General features: G+C 41.7%; 2 protein-coding genes across 7 annotated transcripts in view; both read right to left on the reverse strand.

The window, feature by feature from the left end:
* The window catches only part of akap13b (A-kinase anchoring protein 13b), a 58,297-nt gene extending 52,578 nt beyond the window's left edge, over nucleotides 1–5,719 (reverse strand). For all 4 annotated transcript variants that reach the window (XM_026174787.2, XM_026174789.2, XM_026174788.2 and 1 more), the window contains exon 1: nucleotides 5,428–5,719. The gene's annotated coding sequence lies outside the window, so the exon portion shown is untranslated. The remainder of the gene's footprint in view (nucleotides 1–5,427) is intronic.
* A 2,668-nt stretch (nucleotides 5,720–8,387) lies between these two features.
* ska1 (spindle and kinetochore associated complex subunit 1) lies at nucleotides 8,388–13,627 on the reverse strand. 3 transcript variants are annotated; one of them, XM_026177021.2, is made up of 7 exons: nucleotides 13,488–13,627; nucleotides 12,219–12,304; nucleotides 12,007–12,122; nucleotides 11,449–11,543; nucleotides 10,667–10,792; nucleotides 9,484–9,653; nucleotides 8,388–8,840 (listed from the first exon to the last, which is right to left on the reverse strand). In XM_026177021.2, the coding sequence occupies exons 2-7, from the start codon at nucleotides 12,298–12,300 to the stop codon at nucleotides 8,692–8,694; spliced, it is 738 nt and encodes a 245-aa protein (XP_026032806.1). In that variant the 5' UTR covers nucleotides 12,301–12,304; nucleotides 13,488–13,627; the 3' UTR covers nucleotides 8,388–8,691. The 3 variants fall into 3 exon arrangements, with proteins under 3 accessions (XP_026032806.1, XP_026032808.1, XP_026032807.1); XM_026177023.2 differs by lacking the exon at nucleotides 13,488–13,627 and adding an exon at nucleotides 13,424–13,461; XM_026177022.2 differs by lacking the exon at nucleotides 13,488–13,627 and adding an exon at nucleotides 12,728–12,894.
* Between the last annotated feature and the right edge of the window lie 11,737 nt (nucleotides 13,628–25,364).

Raw genomic sequence — 25,364 nt, forward strand, 5'->3', positions numbered from 1 at the left:
CCATCGTTACACTCATTTAGTGGCCAGCCTGCCAGGACATGTCAAGATATTGTTTCTGAGTGTGATGTTACAACAAGGAGAAATATCAGTTTCATCACTTGTCAAAGTGTCTGTCTGTGGATCTCTCAACAACCAACCTTATTTAATCATTTTACCACGTACGGCAACAATATAGGAAATGTCAAGGCTATACTCACTGCAATTGTGCATGTCCTACGAGTCACTGTGCTTTCAACAGCATACTATATATGAAGCTTACCATGCCTGCTTCAAAGCAGCCGCGTGGACATGTTCTGTGCCTGCTGGGGTTTCCTCCGGGTGCCTCGTCACACATTCCAAAGACAAACTGGTGATTCTTTACTGGCCACAGGCCAATATGTGAGTATGTCCACAGCTCATCTCAGGGCTGTTGACCTGTCTAAGGTATAGTCCACCCCGTCTCTCAACCTCAGGGTGGGTTGCTGCATAGGAAATTTGATAGATGGTGAAGAGGGGAATATTATGCAATCTTTATATTTTGTTCATCATTCATTCATACTTGTGAACACAAGTCCAGACAGACACAGGAGAACTGGTTAATATATGAACTGACATAGTGCTTTTCTACTCTGAGCACTTTACTAGAAGCCTCATCCCCTCAGTCACACACATCCATACAAAAACTTTTGTTTAACATTCACACACGCACTCACACTGTAGTGGATGCATTAGGGGCAAATCAGGGTTCAGTATCTTGGCATGGATGGATGCTCCTTTTAAATACTAATAATATATACTCAGTTAAAAGACACTGGAGAGGTCTAAGCTTAACTACTCTTGTTCTTTGCTAATTATAAATTGGAACTACTCAGCAGCTATTTTTAACCGTGTGTATATGCCAGAATATTTTAGAATGACGTACAACATCACATTAGGCAGAGAACTGGACAAATAATTCAGTTTAAAGAGAAGGACGTTACAGCGTGTTTAGCAGATGAGGACATAAAATAAAAAGCACAGACTTTATGACTGTCTGTCAGCAAAGAGCACAAACATGGATGAGAGGTCCGGCTCTGGGACTCCAACTCTTTGACACCATCCACCTGTCAAAGAGGCCACGCCCACTTAATCATGCAGATTTTAAGCCCCTATAACTCCAGGAATTACTAATGTCAGTGTCACAGGTGCCGAGAATATATAGAAAGAATCGCACACAGACCGTGCTGTGAACATGTGTGCAGACTGTGGTTTTGGGCTCTAACTGACTGTTTCAGTGTCTGGAGCTTTAAATCAACCTGGGACTGCTGCTGCTTCCGCCCTCAGGAACAATGACAGAACGACAGAGAGACGCAGCCAATGGCAGCAGAGTTTTACTACTGCAGACAGCGCTGTGAAAAACTATCGGCCCCTTCCCGATTTCTTAGTTATTTGCATATTTGTCACACTTCCATGTTTCAAATCATCAAACCAATTTCCATATTAGTCAACTATAACCTGAGTAAACACCAAATGCATTTATTAAATGATTATTCATCAATTTAAAAGCTATCCTGGCCATGTGTGAAAAAGTAATTCCCTAACCCTGATCACTGACAGAGGACTGTGCTCGAGTGTTTGTGGTAACTGGCAGTGACTAACAAAGTGACTGCTGGGTGCATCTCTGGGACTATTGTGACCTACTTTTGTGGAAGTGGACTTCTGGGAGGCGCTCTTGCTGCTGGGGAAGAATGGCAGCAGTAAGATGTTCACAGCTCAAACTTTACACGCTGAGGTTTATGCAAATCTCACAATATGTGAAAATACAAGTGATTTAAAAAATCATCCTTGTACAGTTGTTATGAATCTTTATAAGTCATGGGTTTGGATTTTGTGAAGGCTTACACACCATCCATTACGTCTCTGCTTCACTTTTTATTTTCATGTTAGCACAAACTGGCAAGTATACGTGTCTGGGCAATTCAAGTCAAACTATCCTGACCTCAGATGCAATCACACAGCTGAGCTCTGGCTGCTGTCACTTGCAGGCAATTACTGTTGCAAAGATATTTATACATGTGCCAAATTCCACAGGGGTGACACAGTGGCTTCATTAGGAGCACAGATCAGCCCGCAGAATCATCACTGAAACAACAAGGCTGCACATGGACCGACTTTTCTCCTGAAACTTTGTTAGCTTTGGTAGTGTTGCTTTGGCAGTGTTGTGAACAGCACTAGTATGGTGACATGGCGGGCAGGAGAGCGTGCTTTCAGTGACATCGGCACTCTGATAAGACCACAGAGCAGACGCTTCTGATACCTTTGCCTTTTTCAGCAAAATGAAGCATGAGACAAAAAAGCCAAAAAGAGGATTTTAATGAGAGCTGTTCATGTATGTGCCTACAGCTCAAAGCACCAACCTCTGTCTGTCCTGCTTCGCTATGGGAACAGTTACGATGTAGAGTGAGGGAGCTTCTTTTCAGACTGTTTGTCTCTATTACTGCTGCAGTCACAGCACAACATACAAGCGCTACGCAGGACCTCCTGAAAAAACATCAGCCGTGCTCCGACAGTGTCGAGTTCACTTTAAAGACGCCTGAGAGGAAACTGTCTGCTCGCTGTGACGTCACAGCATTTTAATAACTTTTGTGTCTGTGCATTTCCTGTGGTCACTGGCACGAATTCATTCCCAATCCTGAACTTGTTTTCTGTCACCACCAGCCTGTGCTGCATTCAGGGGGCATCTGTAGACTGTGTACAGAGAAATGAAACCTGGGTTACACTCTCTTTGGAAACAAACTGAATCAGTCAGTGGGATCAGAAAAGCACAGCAATGGGCGACGCTGTGTTAGACTGCAGTAACAGCTGGGCCTGTGTGGACTGTCTGCACACAGTCATGTACGCCGGCACCTTCTGACATCTCATACAAGCATTTTAATTTCTACTTTTTAATCCATCTGAGAGAACACCGTCACTGGCCATCAACTTGGCTTTTAAGAAATTTTAGCTGCTGCTAACCAGCTAAGGAGCCCGAGAGAAACAAGATAAAAAGTTAGAAATGAAGAACAGCCAACATATCAGGGAGTCAGCTGTTTCCATCTCGTGTTTTCTTACCGGCTGACCTCAGTATCACCTAGCTGCCTCTCCGCATGGTCTGTCCTCCTGTGGTTGGATGGACTCAAACTCCACTGTCTTGGACTGCAGCTGGAACATTAGTCTGTACTCTGTTCTCTAGTTCCTGTCAGCTTCAAGGTCACACTAACGAGAAAGTAAAGCAAGCAGCATTCATCTGCATTATGTCTCACACAATCATTTATTTAAGAAAGCACACACTGCACTGCTGTGCATCACAACACCCAGAACAAGTACGACTCAGAACAACAAACACAGCGTTCAGAAGACATGCTAGCAGAGTGAGAGAGCATGACTCAACAGTAAAGCATGCAGCACTGGTTAACCCCACATAGCACGGCTGACTGCTGTGTGACAGAGCCACAGACAGACCGGAGAAACGCAACAGTGTGTGCTTCTGCCTTTTAAAGAGCCTGTAAGATAAAGCTCGAAATAGGAGTGCTTGACAGCCACATGTTCTCAAAGATTTCTGAAACATCCACACAGCACTCCGCCTGTCTGTCAGCATGAAGGAGGCCTGCTCATTTTGCAGATTCCCCGGTTTCCACACTTGATCTGAAACAGACAGACGATCCAGCTGCTCACTAACTGTGTGTGGAAGAGCAGCTAAGACCATGATCAATACGGTCCCTCCGTTAGGCTCTAAAGCAAGAACAGAGAATGTCCAACAGGAGATGTCACTGCTTGGTTCTTCTTCTGTGGTAAACCTCTTAACCCTTATTGGCTCATCAACAGATTCCCTCATCTGCCTTTTCCTAATCATGTTTAATTTGTCTTGATGGAAAAGGTGATGAGTTGAAGGAAAAGTCAAAAGGCAGCGTGAGCCGAATGTGAATTACATAAACACAAGCTCAAACGGTATAAAAGATGGACAGCTTCTTGATCTGAGAAGTGAAGCCAACATGAAAGTGCCTTAAAGCTGGTCAGCAGGGAACAACCTGTAACTAAAGCATGACTTTTGAGCCTACACAACTCTATGTGAAAGCAGCTCTCTAATGAAATCACAGGCTCAATCACACATTTTGGGTCCAAACAAATAACATATTAAATTCACTTTGTAAACTTTTGGTCATCTCAGAAGTCAGAAGTGACACATAAGGTGACAGACGAGCTCACGCAGGAGGCTCTGTGGATCTGTGATGTTTGCAGACGACATAGCTATTTGTAGTGAGAACAGAGAGCAGGTGGAGGAGAGCCCGGAGAGGTGGAGGTATGCTTTATATTGTAAGACAGACCCTACAATCATTGAGATCCACCTTCTAAAGCAAAGTGTACAAGAGAGGTGAAGAAGAGAGTCAAGGCAGGGTGGAGTGAGTGGTAATGAGTGTCATGATTTGTGAGAGACACACTGCAACAAGAAAAGCGACGCTGAGCTGGTTTGAACAAAGGATGCTCAATCTAGAGCTGCCAGGCAGGAGGAAACGAGCAAGAGCTCAGAGTGGATTGATGGATGCAGTGAAGGAGAACTTGCAGAGGTTGCGCTAACAAATGGAGGATGTTACATGGAGCAGGGTGAGATGCAGGCAGATGATGCGCTGTGGCGACCCTCTACCTGGAGCACTGACGCAGTGCCCCACCTTCAGTACATCAGCATGCTTCTCGGGTTAGTCCTCAAAGGAAGAGGGTGTTTTCTACCACTGTTAGAAGTGGTAATTAAATTTTTTTAATTTTCTGCCAAATGAATACACAGAAATGCACTGTCTGCAGTGCAGGAACAACTGCTTAATAAAGTGAGTATGAGCGATGGTGGTGATGATCTTTCAACCTCCGGGGTTGGAGCAGGAAAGGCTGGCATGAATGGAAGCATGCCTGTGCTGAGCAAGCAGCTCAACTGTACTGAGAGAGAAAAGCTAACAGCTGGAAAGAGAATGGCCAGATTGCAAAGCTCCCTCCCATCAGGCCTCATACACCCAGAGCATAGCTGTGTGTGTCAGTAATCAGCTCTTCAAAACCTGCATGAACTCTTTCATACCCCGTGTGACATCTGCCCAGCAGACTCCTGTTCCCTCCTCACTCCTCATATATTTTTACTGCACCTTATTTTTAAGCCTTTTACATTTTCCTAATTATTCTCTAATGGGTTTACTGAGCTCTACCGTACTGTTTTACTTTGTCGTATTATTTGTGTTTTTATAGTAAGTATTCTGTATTTTCAGAGGGCTTTTTCATACCTTACTAAGACGCTTTATGATATTTGCTTTCAGCTTCTCCAGTTTTGGAGAAGCTGAAAGCTGAACTGAAGGCTGACGGAGAACCAAACAGCGGGCACACACACACACACACACACCAGGACAAGCGCTTTGTTTGCGGACAGCTGCTCGGCTGTGCGGCTCTGCTTACCTCACTGCGGTGGTTTGAGGCAGAAATCAGCCTGTTGCTCCCTCACAGAGGCAGACACGGCTCACTGTGCTGAGCGGTTTCCAGGTCCATGAGGACGGAGTCTGTGCTGTAGCGTTTTCCTGAACTTCAGCTTCGAGTGAAATCACCGCGGAGACAAACAGCGCTGTGACGCACGGAACTGCTTTACTTTGAAGGGGAGCCTCTTCCTGCTGTACTCCGGGACCCTGAGCAGATTCGTGGATCAGCAATGAGCTGTGACAAGTTGTTCCAGCTCAGTTCAGTGGGCTTGTACACTGAGAATAAGCAGACTGCCCACAGGGGCACACATGCAGGGACTTGTGGCGATGAGCTCCTCAGACTGACCCCTCGTGGTACACGAACAAGAGTACACCAGAGCACACTGACCGCACAGTGTGCCTTTACCCAGCACAGTAACGTGAACACACACACAACACACGCTGTACTTAAGGATGGAAAATAAGCAGCAGAGCAAATAATATCGCATTGACTATGGCCGTCAATGTGATATTATTTGCTCTATGGCCGTCAGCTCTTTCTGGGACAGTGGCGCGGCTGCCCCTCTGTTGGTCTTCCTTGGTCTCTTGTGTTCTGGGGGCCTCTGGATGTCTGGAGTTTTGATCTCCTCCATACCTGCTTCATGCCCTGGAGGACGGGGCTGTGGCCCCCCCACACCCTCTAGCAGATCATTACATGAAGGAACCTTTTAAATACAAGCGCGCTCACGCTCACAGGTGTACACACGAGTGCTCACACACACAAACTACACCCTTTTTGGCTCCTACCTCAAAGCACACTGTGCGCTGTCGATCTTACGTGCTGCTCAATAATGTTTAATATTTAGTATTTACTGTTATATTCCCATAGATCATCGTGATGTTGTTTATTATACTGCTCTCTTTTTCTTCTGCTTGTTTTCTCTTTTTTCTCTCTCAACAGGTGATTCAGGTGATTGATATATGTATTTTTTGTCTGCTTATTTTGTTGGTTTTTGTTTTTTGCCCTTCTCCCCCGTCCCTCTTTTCCGCTGTTATTCTTTCCCTCTTTCTTTCTCCCCTTTCTTTTCCCCAGTCAAGTCTGTCCCGTGTGTAGCAAGTGAAAATAAAATAAAATAAACAATAAAAGCAAAGGTGAATCAAATAGACCATTACGGCAAGGCTGGGATGGTCCATTTGGTAAAGTAAATCCGTTGGGCATCTTTCTTTGCCTTTAGACAACAATTCTGATGGCAAAAAAGCCAAACGGGACAGGCAAAAAAACCCAAAAAAACAAAAAAACATTGACTATGGCCGGGACTTCCAGGCCATACTCACACAAATGTTTCTGTACACTATGCCGGCCACTTGGTTACGGCATTCCATGTATGACCTGCCTGCTAGTATCTTGTACCCTGCTGTTTTGTGTGGATTATCTCAAGGCCAGCTTTGCACAGCCTGCACCTGGGGTATTGTCTGGTGTGGTAGAACCCACCCTCTATGGATCTTGTACTGTATCTTGCGTTTGTACATACTGTGCAGGGGCCTGTCCTTCTATGATGGCTCCCCCTCTTGCTCCTCTTCTTTCTCGGGGTTCTACCACCTGTGGTATTCACTAAGCACACAGTCAGTTGTGGCCATTTTCCTGATGTATTTGTGGATGTTCATTGCCTCATCCTGGACTCACCAGTCCCAGGCCCCCTTCCTTCCGCTTAGCATACAGTCTCAGGATGCTGAACTTGGGGTGAAATCCTTCATGCATGGTGATGAGCTTCCTCGTCTTGATGTCAGTGGCTTCTGTCTTCTCCTTTGGCCAGCTTATTATCCAGGCAGGGCACCTGATCATGGGCAGGGCGTAGGTGTTGATAGCCCTGATCTTGTTTTTCCCATTCAGCTGATTCCACAGCACTTGCCTCACTCTCTGCAGCTTTTCTAGCGGCCTCTTTAAGGTTCCCATTTGCCTAGGATTTCCAGGTACTTGCAGCTGTCCGGTATTACAATCCCCTCAGTTCTGACTACCTTCCCTCTCTTTGTTACCGTCCAACTACACTTCTCCAGTCCGAATGACATTCAGATGTCGTTCCTGTAGATCCTCGTGGTGTGGATTGGACTGAGGGGGGTTCAGGCTTATGCAGAAAAGCAGTGGGGACAGCGCATCTCCTTTGTAGACCCCACACTCGATAGTGACTTGTGCTACAGGCTTGAAATTGGCCTCTAGTGTTGTTTGCCACATCCCCATTGAGTTCCTGATGAAGGCTCTCAGCATCCTGCTGATCTTGTATAGTTCTAGGTATTCCAGGATTCATGTGTGGGGCATTGAGTCATATACATATATAAAATTACTTATTACTTTCAGCCTGTGTGTTAGCGTCCCATTGATGACGTGAATGCCTGAGAAGCTGTTGCACAAACTGAGCCTGACCATAACTTCTGTTCTAAGTATCAAGAGATTGATCACCTTTACTTTAATCAACCCGGAGTGTGTTCTTCCAGAGTTAAGCATGCGAGTTATTCTACCAGTCACGCATTAAAGTAAGATAATGAATGACCATTGGAGCTCTGATACCAGGATTCACCATGGCACCAACAAAGAGAGCCTCCATTTTAATCCAGCGGCCTCTGGAATATAAAGTTTTCAGTGTGGAACAGAATTTTTATTTCATAAACCACTACCAGGTAACCCTGGGGTAGTCCCAGAGCAGACAGTATTACCCTTTGTCTAACCTTGTGGCAGGTTTGTGGTCTTTGGCTCTGATAGCGTCTTGAGAGCGACTATTGCTACAACATCTTCCATTCTTGTGATGTTTGTGTTGCTTACAAATGATATTGCAGGAGTTTCAGGAATGTTGCTGTAATGACCTCACGCACAATAGGTTGTACTTAATTGTAATGGAAAACGACTGAAACGGAGCTGAGCAGAGGTGCTAGTGTAAAAGGGCTATAAATCTCTGAATGAAGTCTCAAAAAAACCACAAAAAGCAATTTAATCATAACCAAGCTTTCAGACATGTAAAGATATTATTACATTATTACAACATAATGATACAGAAGAGAAAATGTGCCATTTATTATTACTAGTATCTATTATTACACTATATGACAATACAACATACATATAGAAGTTTAAGTACGCAAACATATATATATACCAGAAGCGTGTTAAATGTTTGGTATGTCTACCTATCACAACAAATGACATTTACCTATGTAAGCCATTTACAAATATGGCAGTGTACTAGAGAAAAGGAAAAACTAACTGAAAGAGTCTTTTTCATAGCAGCATGTAGCGGGTGAGCCCTCCCCCTCGGAGCTCCCGCAGGCGCTGGCAGTGTCGCAGCATGTTCAGAATCCCCTGAAAGCGTTTGTCCACCTTCATCTGGGTAAATTCACGAATGTCATCCTCCACCACAAAATACTGACCTGCAAAACATTTAAGCACAACTGTGAAACTTTGTGTTTTACAAACAATCCTTTCTCAGAAACTGACCAATATGGATGTGATAATGTACTTATAAAGAGCCAGTTGAAAAAAGTGATCTCAAATATCTGAGATGTGGGTTTGCATTTAATGATTCGCCCACAAAGCTGAAAGCAAAAGAAAAACAAGCAAGTATAACACCGGTATCCTTCGTTTTTTAATTTTCAGGACAGTTTTGTTTGCTCTGTTTAGTCCAAAATGATTTTTATATCGCTTTATATGACTCATGAATACTTAAAAACAAACAAACAAATAAAATAAATGGCAGAAGAAAGGTCTGTGGATCATTAAAAGCCTATGCTTAGCTGAAAACACTAAAAAGACAACATATCAAATATTGAAGTCTAACATTTTCACTGTCTCGAGGGGAAAAACCCAGAGATGCTTTCAAAGTGATCAGAAAAACCTTCACAATGATTCTAAAATGTGATCTTAAAGCAAGAAAGACTTCTGTTGCAAACTAAGGAGCTTGGTAAGAAAGAAAGCTCTTTGGACTAACATGACCTCTATGACTGAAAACCTACACGCCCATTCTGTCTTCCTGAGACGTACACAAGTAGCACACAATTTTGGCTTGCAGGATACCTTTTGTATCTTTGGTCTCTTGGTCCTTAAAGCGCTGGTGCAGCTTTCGTGAGTGATTGTTGAGTGTTTTCAAGGACTGATGGACAATCTTGTACTTGGCTGCTACAGCAGTATTGATGCTCTCCACTGCTGCATTGAGCTGCTCATATGTCACACGTCCTTTCATGTACCTGTATGAACACACATCAGAAAAACACCGTTTCATGTTATGTCTTCAGCTATTATGGGAGCAATAGTGAGCGGTATGGGCATAATGAGCCAACCATGGTAGAATAGAGCAGTGTAACTGAACTAGATGAGGCCCAGCCACCAATGACATCTGCTGAGCTGACTGTAGCCAGACTGCCCTATGATGACGGCTGGAAGTCATAAAATCAGAGAACTCAGGAAGGATGTCAGTCACTAACAGAAATGCAGAAGGGTGTCATGACACACAGGTCCTGCATGAATAAGAGGTACAAGAAGTCTCTAAATGAGCTCTGGCGGGTAGCACAAGCACAAAAGCACAAGAGCAGATCCAGCCAGAGCTTAGACGCTTAGTCCTGCAGGCCAGGAATAAGCGAGATATCGACTCACTGCTCCACCACACGAAGATCTAAAGCAAGGATATCGGGATGTCCTTTGGACTGGATAAGTATACCTGAATGACTGCAACGAAACGGAAGGTGATCCAAAGCAAAGGGGCGGAGCTACAGAAAGCAAAATAGTCAAATACTTCCAGAAAGTAAAACAGGTGCTGAGAAGCCAGCTGAACAGTAGGAAAAGATCCAAGCCATCAAATATTCTTTAGCAGATATCAGACACCCAGCTGTAATAAAGAGGAAATGGATGCCACTGATATGAAGACATGAAAACTCCTCATAATGAACAGACAGGTGTCCAGCATATTATATGATATTAACAAGCTAGCACGCACACACACGCACACACACACACACACACACACACACACACACACACACACACACACACACACACACACACGTTGCCAGATCCTAGCAGGCAAGGCATACATGGTACCCCATAATCAAGTAGCTGGCATTGTATACAGAAACATCTGTGCCAAGAATGGCCTGGAAGGCTCAAGGTCAAAATGAGATAGCCTCCCTAGATTGTTTAAGTGGGTTTCACAAAGGTTTCATACATAAGGTCATTTTGAATTACAGTGATTGATTATACTTACTGAGGGATGCTCTCAAACTCTGGCATAGTGACAAACTCCATCTTTCTGACAAAACTCTTGCTGCTCTTTTTTTCTGCTGGCTGAACCTCTACAGCTTCTTTCTGATTTATTGCAGGTTCGCTTCCTCTGGAAAATAACAGATCATAAGCATTTACTGCATATTTTGTAAGGTGGTGGGCTCTACAAGCAAGGTACAGCAACAGTTGAAAGCAAACATAATGCGTTTGTTTTTATGCTGAGAAGAGCGGGGGGAAAACAAAAAAAACAACCAAGCACTTTTTGATTAACAGCAGAGTAATGAAGTCAGCTGTCTTAATCCATCTGCAGTTCTGGTAAGCTCCACTTAGCAGCACATGAACTCTCCACCTGCTCACTGACTCTCCACCTCACGATGGATCTCCAGAGAGCAACAAGAACAACTGCTTCTTGCTGCCCCCCATGAGCTGGATGGTAACACCGGGAGTTGTGGTTCAGCATCTGAGTGTTATCAAAGACTGCTACAACAGCAGTCTGAGCAGAGAAGCAGGCAGTATGGAAATCCACGACAGGAAGGACCGGGCTGGATAGTTAGTGCCAATTTTTCAAACAAAGAGAAGTAAAAAATTGAGCACAAACAACATTCTGTTGAAAGGGTAACATAACAAAAAAGGTAAAAATGCTGAAGCGGGTTGCCAAATATATTTGATTCATAGATCATTAGAGAAATACTGCTTTATTCAAAATAAAATCCCCCATTTTCCATTAAAAAAAAAAGCATAAGTAAGCAATCCCGGTATTCTCACTTGAGCAGGCCCTTCTTCCGGGGCATGTGTGGAGGGATGTTGTTCTTAATGTGCTGAACATCCTGTAGATGCTTCTGGAAAACCTCATCAAGTTCCTGAGTGAGAAAAAGAGACTGTCAAACCCTAAAACCCTCCGCTCACTTAATGTTTTACTCTGGATGATTTCATTATTTGTTTTCATCTCTGCCATTTTTCCTGCATTCACAAAATTCTGGCATCCTCAAAGGGTGCTTTTTAAGGAAACTAAATGTTGTTTATCTAGGTTTTCATTTAGAAAGCATTAAAAAGCCATTTTGCTGATCAAACTGTCAGGAGAAAATGAATTTCTATTTTGTGCATGTAGTCACCCCTGAAGGTCCACTCTGAGCAAAGGAAAAGCAAGACATTCATGCTAAAAATTAATATCACTTCAGGGGCTTGACTGGATGGCATGTATCAGTGACTAACTGGTTTATGCAGTAGTTAAAATTAGTTATGGCGGTCACAGCTTATTCTTCTTTATTGGTGTGAATGTTAGACTTGTTTGTTCCAACAGATAAACAAACGCCTCTACTTTACCTTGAGATGCTTCAGGTGCTCCTTCTGCTGGTCAACGCCTTTTTCAAACTCCTCCAGAAGTCTCTCCAGGGCAAACAGTTCTTGTCCAAGTTTCTTCGTCTTGTTTTGAGGCAATTCTGTATGCAGAGGAACATTTTATGTCACAAAACTTAGCAGTGGTTCCCATGGATGCAAACACTATCATCACTCTCATACAAGTGGACATGTCATACCAATAACTGACAGATCCAGCATGTGTTTTATAGAAGTTATTCTGTCATGAATGTGGTGGCTGATATCCTCAAGGTCGCCCATTTTTCTGAAACAGGGTCAAATTAAAACCATTAACATTGGAATTTAAAATTCTAACCTGTCAAGCATGCAGGTGAAGGTCATGCACAAAACTAAAGTAGAACTTTGATGATATCAAACTGCTTAAGGAGAAGAAAAAGCAACAGGCACGACAATGAAAATTGGATCGAAAAACATTGCCTCTCTAAAACCTTAAACATTTAAGTTGTAGACATGGGACATGTGAGACTGCTGCTCCAGCCATCTCCTAAAGCGAGCGCATTATGTCAGACACACATCACTTTTACACTGATGACCCTTCACGGCTCCATTCAAACACTTCGACAATTTTGATGGACCAAGGTAGCATGAATATGACAATGCACTATGAGAGATCTGAAGAGTAAACCAGTGGAATAATACACAAATGGTCAGAGTTTTCTTAACGTACGTTATATTTTGACGGGTTTCATAATTATGAACTCCATGTGCTGTTCGTAGTTACCGGAATACGTCCACACACGGATTAACAAACAGGTCAGACACTTATTAAAAGATCAGCTTATAAACTTTAATAGGCGTCAATGAAAGGACAGCTAAAACCAAAGGTCTGGCTCCTGCTTATATGCTGTCAAAACCCATATTACAGTCTTGTTTGTTTATACAAACTCGGCACTTCCGGTAGCTGTTTCAAATTAAAGGGGGGTTACCGTGTCAATGCACAGTCATTTCTTAACCAGGCTCTTATTCTGAAACATTTACAGGAAGTCTGTGGAACATACATAAAATTACGTGTTAAGACAAAGCGCTACACAAGGACAACTTATTAATTCATCATTACTCTGAGTGAACGAGAGCGAGAGCAACGACAGGGAAGAAGAAGACCGCTGAAATGTAAGGGTCAAGAGCTATAAAAGCCAGCCACAAGCAGTGCAGTTACAGCTAACTGATGTACGGAAACCTGTTTGCTTCTACTGCCAGCAACCTAACCGTGCGCGCGATCGGTACGCTCGGGTTGTCAAACAAGTCTTTCTATATGAGAGCATATACAGCATGTACACTGTTTAAGGTACGAGCGTATGACAGGGATCTTATGAACCCATGACGTAAGTAACAAGTAGGAACAGACTGAAGGTGGAAGCGTAACCTTTGCCATAAGCGCCATCCCGTCCCCACACCTGTACACACAGTGTATTATTAAGCTCACTCACACATTTAGCTGCTCTCACTTCATCGTAGTCTTCCTCAGTTGCTACTTTCCCGGCTCATTTCAAATGTCACGTCACGAGACGTCACGGCCAGCGCATGCGCTGTTCTAAAACAGCGGAGTCTGGAAGATGGCAGCAGAGTGGTACAATTCTGTTTTGTCACTGTGACAACTGGTCCTGACCAATCTTTTGGCCCTTTTCTACAGTATAAGAAAGATGGACTATGTCATAATGTTATTTTATGTATAGCAAATTTTTTCATACACAAATGTAGATTTACCAAAACATCCCCAGGTTTGTTACTTTCTTATACAAATTGAAACTATATATAAAATCCTTAAGTTACTTAAAGGAAATAAACCACAAAAACTATATGATATTCTTAAGCATCTTCCCACTGAATCCAATAACTGAATATATGCTTCCCCTTTGTTTTTGTTTGTCTGTTTTGTTTTGTTTTCTCTAATAGGCAGCATTTCACTCAATTTTGCATCTTGGTCATTTGTACACATCTATATCGATGTAAAAATTCATTATTTCTGTTTTATCTGGTTACATTGTTACTGTAATCGCTGTTCTTTCTGGCAATTCATTGTAATCCTTTGAATTTGTGCAGCACTGATTGCCGTATTTGTATATGTACTTGAAATAATAATAATTTTTTTTTTTTTTAAACTGTCCTGACCAGTGACTGTGAGAGACAGTTTAAACCCTCACTGGTTCCTGCCACGCTAAAATCAGTGCACTTCCTGTCACTGCTACATTTAAAGGAACCTTTTTCTTGCCAATATTAGATTAAAATTATTGTTGCCTGACGTCAGTGTTACAAACATGCATATGTTTTAGCTGGTATTACAGAGAGAGATGACCTTTCATCTGAATGTTAAATTCAAGTTATTAAGACTTGTCTCCTTGTGTGTGCATGTTTTTAACGCAGAAATCTGTTAGGGGAAAGTAACTTAAGCAATTTTTTGTAATGTTTTGTTTTGTGTTTTTTGTGTGTGTTTTTTTTTTTTTAAGGATTTTTGTTCTTTGTTCATGGATGATAAACAGCCATGAACAAAAACCATTTGTTCATCCAGTCTAATTTAGTGGCACTTGTCCAAAGATGTTGGATGACAGATGACTTCTTTTAGTAAATGCTCTGATTCTTTCGTCTTTGGCTGGGAGATAAGGCGACCCTTGTTCTCCGCCTGTTTTCAGTTTCTTATTATGTGGTTTCTTCCTTGAACACTATCATTCTCTCTGCTTTGTTTTCGTAGCAGTAGAGGCTTCTCTCTTGCAATGTTGTCAGTACTTGTTCCGCTGCACCTCAAATCTGTTTCCCTATAAAAAGAAATTATTCACTAACACATGCACAGTTGAAGAACAAGAGTGCTCAGTTCATGTTTCATAAACCCAACATTAAGTTTACATTAAATAAAATCTTGGGCACAGTAAAGAAAATTTCTACACACAGTAATGGTTAATGCTCATTACTCCATTACCCCAGACAGTTGAATGCTGGAAACCCATCTTCAAAAAACTAAATCTAGCATAGTACATCTTATATTCACTCTAAAACACAAAAGGTGTCTTTTAATATTTGGCCGAAGGCACATCGATGTGTTCAATAACCAACACAGATGACTGACATAGACCTTTCAATTATGTTCACACGTGGTAATAAAAAGTGTTTTATTATTAATACTTGTTATTATTTTCTCCTTCTTTTAATATTTTATTTTTAATCTAATTTATTGATATTTTCTGATATAGTATATTTAATTTAGTGAGATAAGATGGGGGTAGGGTTAGGGGGCAAAGCAAAAGCCCTCCGACAACATAGCCCCTGGGATCACTGGGGCACACAAACCCCTTACCACGATAAGGTGGTGATTCACTTTGACCTCCTTATCAACATCCAGCACTGTGTACAGACCTAGCATTTCAGAAAGTGTACAAGAAAAAATATAAGGTTAGACATGGTTAAAACTGAGGAGAAATCGACAAAGCATACACTACACATACATGTGTGAGGCCATTCTCAAGGTCACTCCGACATATAAAATGTAATGTAAATGTAATGATATGGTGAAAATCATTTTGTCTTGGTAACTGTACAGGCTATGTACCAGAAGGTGGCACAAGCACCCAGACCTTGAAATAGCATAAGGCGGAGCACAGTGTAAATGATACATGAAGTGAAGAGAGGTCACTATGCCTACTTACATATCTTACATAAAGCAAAAGACCATCCTAATAAAACAATGTTAATTTTCAAAAGCTGAATTTTTTTAATGGATTCTTATAACATGTACAAATCACATTTAGGTTTCTGCACACAGTCATGTATAAATAGAAATCAAACCTTTCCACACACATTTGAATTAATTTATAATGTTTTATATTCAACATTACCATATATAATATTACTTATCCAAATACTGCTCTGTACTGCTCCTATTAACTTTAGCTAAGAAAGCGCTGTTAAACAACAAAGGAACAATTAGACCAAAGACTTGACTGGTTATAAACTACTGAGCAGTATGAGCAAAGCAGCACTTGTGCACCACTTTTCTGACACATTGTGTAGAATGTGCTGCCACAGGTAGCTGTGCTGTTTACCTGTGGCTCAAAGTTTGCTTGTGTATTTTAGAAGTGCACTGTATCCCCGGAGAGAGGCTTGGGTTTCATGCCTTTTGGAAAGTGCTAATTCAGCCATGTTTGACTGAGCTAGCCTGCGTAGGGCGTGTCAATGCAAGCTCATATCACACGCTCTGTACTGACGGAAAGCTGTATATGCCAGAAGAGCAGCTTCCCAGACAGCAGCTTAATACTCACTTTCAACCTGGGAGTTAAACTTTTTGAAGAAGTGACAAAAGCCTACTTTTTCAGAGGCGCTACAGTGTCCAGAGTTGTACGCAGTGCAAATGTAAAATTATTAATAAAGTAATCAACCTCTACTCGAGTAGAGAAAGACGAAACCTATTCCTGCATATTCTCCTTCTTTTATGTGCTCCTCCTGTTCCTGTTGCACACATAATTGTTTTCAGTGAGGTTAAAGTTGCTGTCCCTTTGGATAACTGTCCTCTGTGCACCAAGGGAAATCTATTCTATTCTAAAATGAGTGAGAACTTGTCTCCAAATTATAATGAGATGGTAAAATAGTTAAAAGGGACACTCAACAATGTAACGTGGACTTTCTATACTGCTGGAAAGCTTTCTCTCGTTTTTACTAGCTATCTTGCTCTTTGTGTTGATGTTTGTGGTTATCAGCACAGTAATACTTAAATAAGAGGTAATCAACAGGAAGTACTGAGCCGCACACTATCCCAGTCAGACAGATGCCATCATGCACCCAAAAGCTATTCAAAAGTTGTTTAAGTTACTTAAGAGGTTCAGCTGTGTGATCACATTTTCTGCCCTTTAATGCTTAAAGGTATGATAGCTTATCATATTGAACTTCGGAGTCATTTCAATCAAAAATAGCTCTAATAAAAAATGTAAATTCTATGTCTAAAATAATAAAATTCAGCTGTAGTTGGGCTTTAATGGAAAACCGATAATGTAGTTATGCCACATGTCATATTTAATTGACATCAATTGGCAGGCTCAGTGTGTTTAAGGCCTGCAGCTACTGCTGCTCTATTTCGTCTTGTGTCTCTTTCTGGCCTTCTCTGCTGGGGGGGATCTTTTGCAAAAAAATTTTTTTTTAAGAATTCTTTTTTACATACAATTACAATTTCATGTCAATAGCACCTTTAGACATATATTAGAAAACTGGCAACATGTTCAACCCCTGTCAGCTATATCAATCCAGACCAGTTTAAAATGCACATTGTACTGGACATCTGAGGTGAACGTTATTAGTCATTTTTTTAAATGGCTGGATACAGATACACACCTTTGGTTCAGTCTGTGTTCTCAACTGTCAGAGCTGGCACACACACCGTTTTATCTGAGCAACTTGAAAAGGGATCCAGTTCAAGTGATGAAGTGGGGTATTTTCACCCAGGACTGAGTTACACCAAAGGCTATTTTAGGCAGTGTCACCTCTGTCCTTCCTCCTGGACTGTTGGACAATAAAACAGGACCTGAAAAATGCTTACACTAGTACAGAAGCATTTTAATTCTCAGATAAGTAAACATGTCTGTTAATATACCATGACGCTTTACTCTGAACAAAAATAAATAATAAGTTCATCTAAATAAATGTGTCCATCTGTACCTTTTATATTCTTGTTAACTGAGATATTTTACTTTTACTGAGAATGCTAGATACTGAAAGTCAGTGGTAGCACTTAGTCTCCGTCTTACGGCTCCATACAGTATAGGAACTATTTGGTGAGAAACATTGTCACTAAGCAACCCTGTTAACCTGAACTGAGTTCACTGGAAGGAATTATTTTTACTGCTGGGTAACTTTAGCACAGTGAGAAGTATTGGAAACCAGTAGGACACTATGTTTTTCCATTATAAATATTTTAAACACATGGAAAGAACTTGTGGTATTACATCCTACTGTAAACATGGGGATATTTGTTCATGACACAATTCTTTTGGATGTCTACGCACTGCTTTAACTTTAGGTGTAATCTATCATGTCATGCAGCTCCTGAAATTCATGCATTGTGTTTACAGCTTTTAAATCCTACTCTAATAATCACTGCACTTATCCCCATATTTACCTATCATTAATCTAACTTTTCTGACTGAAACTTGAGACGTGTACCTGTTGAGTCATGAGGCAACATGAGACAAGACCAGAGCGTGGTTCACATGCCAAGATGATGTTCTGTTAAGTCTCGGAGATGACAAGCATTCAACTGTATGATTCTCTATTTCAGTAACCTAGACCACTGAAAACTCAAACATAACATGATAAAGTTAAGACAAAAAGCACCAAAATTGTTTGTGCTTTTAGTGGAACACACAAAACGAAACACAAGGTTTTCTCCACTGCAGTGTGATGACAGATGGGAATGTACAAGCCCATAACATGTAGTCTTTTACAAGAAGTTGGTCCAATATAAATCAAAGTTTATCAACCACTGAATTGAGCCAGACTGTCAGACTGACTAAAGGTGTTTTTTTTAAAAATGGTCCTTGAATCTCATATGTTCATGTGGCACATTTCATCTGCAAAAAGTGCTGGATATGTTCCTAGGAAATGTTCTTCATCAATCTGTCCATCCTTTAATTCTTAAAATGTACTAGTTAGATTTCCATGAAGTCATATTCAGTTTCGGTGACCTTACATTGTTTCCTGTAATGCCATAAGACCATAAAACTTGACTATACTATTACATTAGAGTAGGAAATAAATCTTAAAGCAGTTAAATGGTAAAAAATGGTCTGTATTTATATAGCGCTTTACTAGTCCCTAAGGACCCCAAAGCGCTTTACACATCCAGTCATCCACCCATTCAAACACACATTCACACACTGGTGATGGCAAGCTACATTGTAGCCACAGCTGTCCTGGGGCGCACTGAGTTAAGAAGATGGATGATTAGCAAATATTGGTGGTGTATTACAAAGTGCGGTTAATGGGTCAGAGAAATATGTTCAGCTTAAAGTCAGTTTTCAGAGTTACAAAGGTTGCTTTCTTTTTATCTTGCTAGATCACTATAGCAACTTATGCTGAACACAGAACCCGGAACAGGTTATATTCAGGTTGGAAGTCCCAGGGTTACACTGATGTTGACTTACAGTATAATTTAAATGCTATACAGAGTCTCTGCTGAACTAATATGTTTTATAAAAGCAGCCTGTTGAGCTGTATCTAACTAACACTACAGGAGTAAGCCATGCAGCAGGGCCACAGCAGCAGAAACTGCATCACAGGGATTTACACATATTCAGTTGATGAAAATGCATAAATGTTTTCAAGTTTTGCGCTAATCTGCTGCCAAGTCTGTTTGGAATTACAGCTGATAGAGCACAAATAAGAAAGCCCAGTTTGTTGGACATTTTTGACCAAAATATTTTATCAGTAAACTAGCTGGGACCACATCCTCATTTTAGGTTTGACAGCATTTCTAGTAGATAAGGGTAGATGGCTTAAGCGTGAATTGAGGCTGCAGTTTGGGGAAGGCCAGTAAGGGTACTGGTGGCGGCTCCTGGGACTGGGCAGATCCCCATATGAAAACAAGAATGAACAGCTTGTAGTGTTGGAGGGGTCATATATAGACCCACCTCCATGCACCCCCCTTCCGGTTGTCCCGCTCCTGAAATTCAGATAATTTATCTCCAATGAACAATTTTCCGCCAGCATTACTCTTTGATCTCTGTTACTCGTTCTTCTGTTATGTTTCTGATTGGAGTTGACTGGTTCTGTTTTCTGTGACTGGGGTCAAAAAGAAAGCCACAAAGAATTATTTACACCTGTAAAGTCAGAATGTCTCTTCCTGCTTAAGTAGATTATCCAATTTAACTGTCCATCAAACTGATTACAATCAGAACTGATAATAAAATAGCAGTGTTTATAGAGAGAGCACTTCCTAAAGCCACATTACAAAGTGCTTCACATAATGTAGCAACTTAATAACAAGCAAGTCTTATTACAGTACACAACATTCATAGTTCACTCAGGGATTTATAAACAACAGTCTATTGTTTTAACACATTGTTGAAAGTTTAAAATGTATAAACACTTAAAGTTATAGATACAGAAATTTCATTAATTTCGACTAGCAAACATCACCCACAGGCAGTTTTCTGGGCAGTCTTCATAGTGTATTTAATGGTGACAAAATTCTCATACAAATTTTGGTGGCTGTGAAGTTACATATGAGTGATGTGTGAAACAACACAACTGGAGAACCTTTGCAGGAATAATGAATACAAAAATTAAAAGAACTGGGTTTTAATGACTGTTTAAAACAAAACAAAACATATAGATGTGAATAATCGCTGTATGTGTGACAATATCAGTCGAAGGTTTCATTCAGAATGGCCTTTACTTAAATAGGAGATAGGGTATATGCATATATCAGTATAGTAAGATGATATGTGACAGTAAAGTCGAACACTATTTTTAGTGAGGCAGAGTGTAGATGTGCTTCTGAAGCATATTGTATCATGTCTGTTGGAATCACAATGTCTCCAATGGGTGCGATCTACTCCGTCAGTCATGTCATAGTCCTGATGTAGCACAGTTGTGCCCCCATTGTATTCCCAGGGTGAGCAAACCTCGCAACTAAAAACGGATTATTTGACCACACACACGTACACACACACAGTCACTCAGTCACTCTGGTGAGTGTGTGTGTAGCTCTTTGGTTGAAGTACTGGAGACAGGTGCCACGAACTGGAGCAGAGCCTCACCAACTGCAGTAATCAAGAGTCTACAAATATCCAGCTCTGCCACCACCTCACTGCCAGATCGTAGTCTCCAACGCAAATGTGCTTTAGCCATCCTTTGATCTAGTTAGTTATTCAAGGCGGACTTGCTGATATTCCCCTCCTGAAATAACTCTCTCCTCCCTCTTGCAGTGCCTCCAGGCCCTGCTCTCCTTTCCTTCTGGCCCACCCCTTCCACTGGAACCCAGTAATATTCTCAGACCAGTAACCGCAGCTTCTCAGTCTGGACAGTCACTCAGCTTCTTATCACCCTTTGCAATGCAAACCCAGTTATTTGCTACCAGCCTCCCTTCATTTGTGTCTCTTTTTAGGTTTATCAGTACAGCATATGAAGAGGGACGTTTTTAGTTGTTTTAGCCATTTTAACTCTTTTTAACTCCTGTAAAAAAATGAAATCAACCACATTTACCCTTTTATGTATTTCTCAAAGAAGTCAATGGCATTGTTGAACCAAGTATTTCAGTTATTAGGAGCTCCTAACCAAACACATTTTACCGCCCACTTTCTAAACCCTAGTCTGCTCTGTTGTTCATTTTTACATTCAGCTATCATCTGATGCACTGGTAATGTGTGACGTGAGACGTGCCAGCTCACCAAGCGTTTTAGTGCTTTTATGGGTGATTTTAACCATTTGCTGATTGATAGAACACAACTTTTGTCGTCAACATCGAGGACAGGCTGAATTAGAAGACCATCACAGAGGTTGTGTACAAGAAAGGGAGCTCTTTCAATATGTACAGCAAAATCCTGGAGGCTTTTTATCAGGCAGTTGGTGAGCACAGTGTTTGCTGATTAACTGCTGGAGTTTGCTGATTAACTAGCCACAGGAAGGCTGGCTCTGTGATTGGCTGTCAAATGGTGGCGAGGCCATCACTGAACAAACTGTTAGGCATCATAGATATTCTTGGCCATCCTCTGGACCACTTATTGAGCACACACTGATTCAGCTCACAGCCACGTGTAAATACTCTTTATAATAAAATATGTCTCTCTGGTGAAGAGCTATCTGCTCTTTCATTAATATTTTATTTCCTTTTAAAAATTCAGTTGTGGTTGCTTTGACTTTAAAGCAACCACAACTGAATTTTGCCAGCACCTGCTGGCAATCAGCTGTGATGACTGACCTGCTCCTCATCAGTGTTTTTTTTGTTGCTATGAAGTCTGACTCCCGTGAACCCTGTTGTGTGTGTGTGTGTGTGTGTGTGTGTGTGTGTGTGTGTGTGTGTGTGTGTGTGTGTGTGTGTGTGTGTGTACTAAACAGCCTGCAATATCAGACCGCTGTTGCTAGAACTCTTAACACCTGACCCTCCACTTTGTTATTGCCTTTGACCTTGCAAAATCCTGTAAATAAACCTGTTGAACCTTTACAGTGCTCGGTGATCATTCCATTAGTTTATGACATTAATACTGCTATTATTGTTACATTCATGTTGCTTTTTTATTATTATATGTATTATTTCAGCTGCAGTGACAGTGAGGTTCATGTGGTATTTCATTATAACATTATTTCTACATCATTTCAACTGCTGTGACAAAAGAATATCCCAATTATTGTAAACATGTATCATTTCATATATATACAACTTTCTTTTTGTTTCCTGCCCTCGCCAGGATAAATATCAACTTCTGTATAGCACATCGCTGGGGACAGCACAACTTTCACTGCTCTCTCTGTGTACGCCACAGTCCATAGAGGCTAAAAACTATACATCACCATTGTAAACATATAGGAGCGCCTTCAAATCTAAGACACAAATCGTTTCAATTTTTTTAGTTTTATTTATATAGAGAGAAATCACAACAACAGTCATCTCGAGGAACTTGACATTGGAAGGTAAAGACCCTACAATAATACAAAGAAACTCTGGCAATTGGAAGACTCCCTATGAGCAAGTACTTGTGTGAAGGAAGAACTCTCTCCAGCAGACCCATGCTCAGTGAGGGCTGGTTGTCTGCCGCAGCGTTTGGGGGTGAGGGGAGCAAGACAAGACAAAATACTTACTGTGGAAGCGAGCCAGAGATTAATAATAACTCATAATTAAATTGAGAGGGGTGTATAAAGACACGGTTAGTGAAAATGGGTGAGAGAAGGAGAAACATTCATTGGATCATGGGAACCCCCCAGCAGCATAAAGTCTATTGCAGCATAACCAAGGGAGGATTCAGGGTCACCTGATCCACCTCTAACTATTAGCTTTGTCAAAAAGTAAAGTTTTAAGCTGTCACAGGGGCCCGGAGGTTGGTGCAATGATTTGGACCCAAGACCAGATTCAAACACGGAAGGCAATAGTACGATATAAGGGACTGGAGTGCACTGGTCCGAGCTGGGAGACATGAAATGTCGGTTGGATGCACATGGTAGCAGGAAGTTTAAGCTTGACAGCCGAATGACTGATTATGGACTTAACCTTGTAAGGACCGATGTAGTGGGGAGCAAGCTTGCGAGAGAGTGCCTTCAGAGGAATATCCTTAGCTGCCTTGGAGTATACCTGTTAGCCAATTGGCATAGTGGTATTGATGATTAGTGGCTTTGAGTAACGCCTTCCGAGTCTAAGCCCAGGCGCGGTGGCAATGCTGGAGATGGTGCTGGACTGAGGGAATGGCGAGGTCAGCCTCTTCCTCAGGAAATAGGGGTGGCTGATACCCTAGGGAGACAAGCCAGTTGCAGAAGATATGAGGGTGTTGTGTGCATACTCTATCCAAGGTAGATGAGAGGACCATGTCGCTGGGATGTAAGTGGTTAGGCAGTGGAGGTTAGACTCCAGCTCCTGGTTGAGCCTCTCTGTCTGGCCATTGGACTACGGATGGTATCCAGAACTGAGACTGACCTTGGCTCCCAGAGTAGTGCAGAAGGCCTTCCAGACATGCGAGGTGAACTGTGATCCCTGTTCCGAAACAATCTCCAAAGGGATGCCATGAAGCCTGAAGACATGGTTAACCAGGAGCTTAGTAGTCTGAAGGGCTGAAGGGAGTTTGTCATGGGTGACGAAATGAGCAGCCTTTGAAAACCTGTCGAATATGGACAAAATGACAGTTCCCAGAAGAGACAGGTAAACCAGTGACAAAATCTATGGCTATGTGAGACCAGGGGCAATGGGGAATAGTTAAAAGTTGAAGGAATCCTGCCGGTTGTTGAGTTCTGTTCTTACTCCTAGCACAGATGGTACAAGCCGCCACATGCTATATTTTTTCCAGTTTTCTCCCCCATTTCTTTTTCAGCTTAGACATCGTCATACTACATATATAATGTAGTAACTGAAATAACACTAAAAGAAATAACAAAGGGCATCCCTTTCCAGGGCCTCCCACCAGAAGTACCATTTTAATAATGAAATGGTCCTACCTACGCCGGGGTGACAGGCGAACTTAGCAGTGTTGATCCAGTTGATTACTGTGGAATGGGCTGAGGAGGGGACAAAACAGCAGTCAGGTGAACCAGTGCCAGGATCAGGTTCATCCTGGAGGGCCTGGCGAATTGTCTTCTCCACATCCCAGGAAATTAAACCCTCCCTGCAGGTGGCGGGTAAGATGGTCTCCCCTTGTGAGTGATCGGTGTTTGTGGCGAATTGGCGGGAGAGAGCATCCGACTTGATATTCAGAGAACCTGGACAGTATGAGATGGAAAAAGTTAAAACCTACAAAAACACAGTGACCATCAAACCTGGCGGGCATTTAGTTGTTTTGTGGTCCACAGGTAAGTGATATTCCTCTGGTCTGTCCATCTAAGAAAAGGCTGCTCGGCTCAATCTAGTGGGTGACGCCATTCCTCAAATACCAGCTTAATTGCAAATTATTTACGGTCGCCTACATCATAATTTTGTTCTGCCAGAATGAAACAATGTGAGAAGAAGGCACAGGGTTGCAGCTTTGAATGTGGCCTGGACCGCTGGGAGAGTACCACTCCTACACCAGTGTCTACCTCTACTGCACCTGTTCACATTCATCCCGACCCCAAGATGTGTCATTTGTAGACCAATGTGCTAGAAACATTTTCAACGTTTTCTCGGACTTGCAAATATTTTACTGTTGCTTCACTTGGAACTACACTGCGTTCCACATTATTATGCAAATGATATTTTTCTCTGATTTTCCTAAATAGTCCATTCAAATGACAGTCAGCATATTTTTCGAGTCATCAACCGTTAGAGTATAAGTCAAATGTTACTGAACAAACCTCCCAATGAAAACAGTATGTTTTTCAAAAATAAAAAACTTAAAATGCACTGTTCCAAATTATTACGAACACAGAGTGTCAAAACATTTTATAGGTTATAGAGAATTGAAAATGGCTATTTGTCAAATTTGCAGCATTAGTAGATCAATTTTAGTGAAATCAAAAGCCATTTCAATCAAAAGCATCTTAACAGGTCAAGTTACATATTAACATAGGAACCCTTTATTGATAGCAGTTTCACAATTCTTGCATCCATGGAACTTGTGAGTTTTTGGAAAGTGTCTGCTTGAATGTCTTTGCAGGATGTCAGAATATCCTCCCAGAGCTGCTGTTTGGATGTGAACTGCCTCCCACCCTCA

This window comes from Astatotilapia calliptera, chromosome 7 (genome assembly GCF_964374335.1).
Source record: "Astatotilapia calliptera chromosome 7, fAstCal68.1, whole genome shotgun sequence".
Lineage (NCBI taxonomy): Eukaryota > Metazoa > Chordata > Actinopteri > Cichliformes > Cichlidae > Astatotilapia > Astatotilapia calliptera.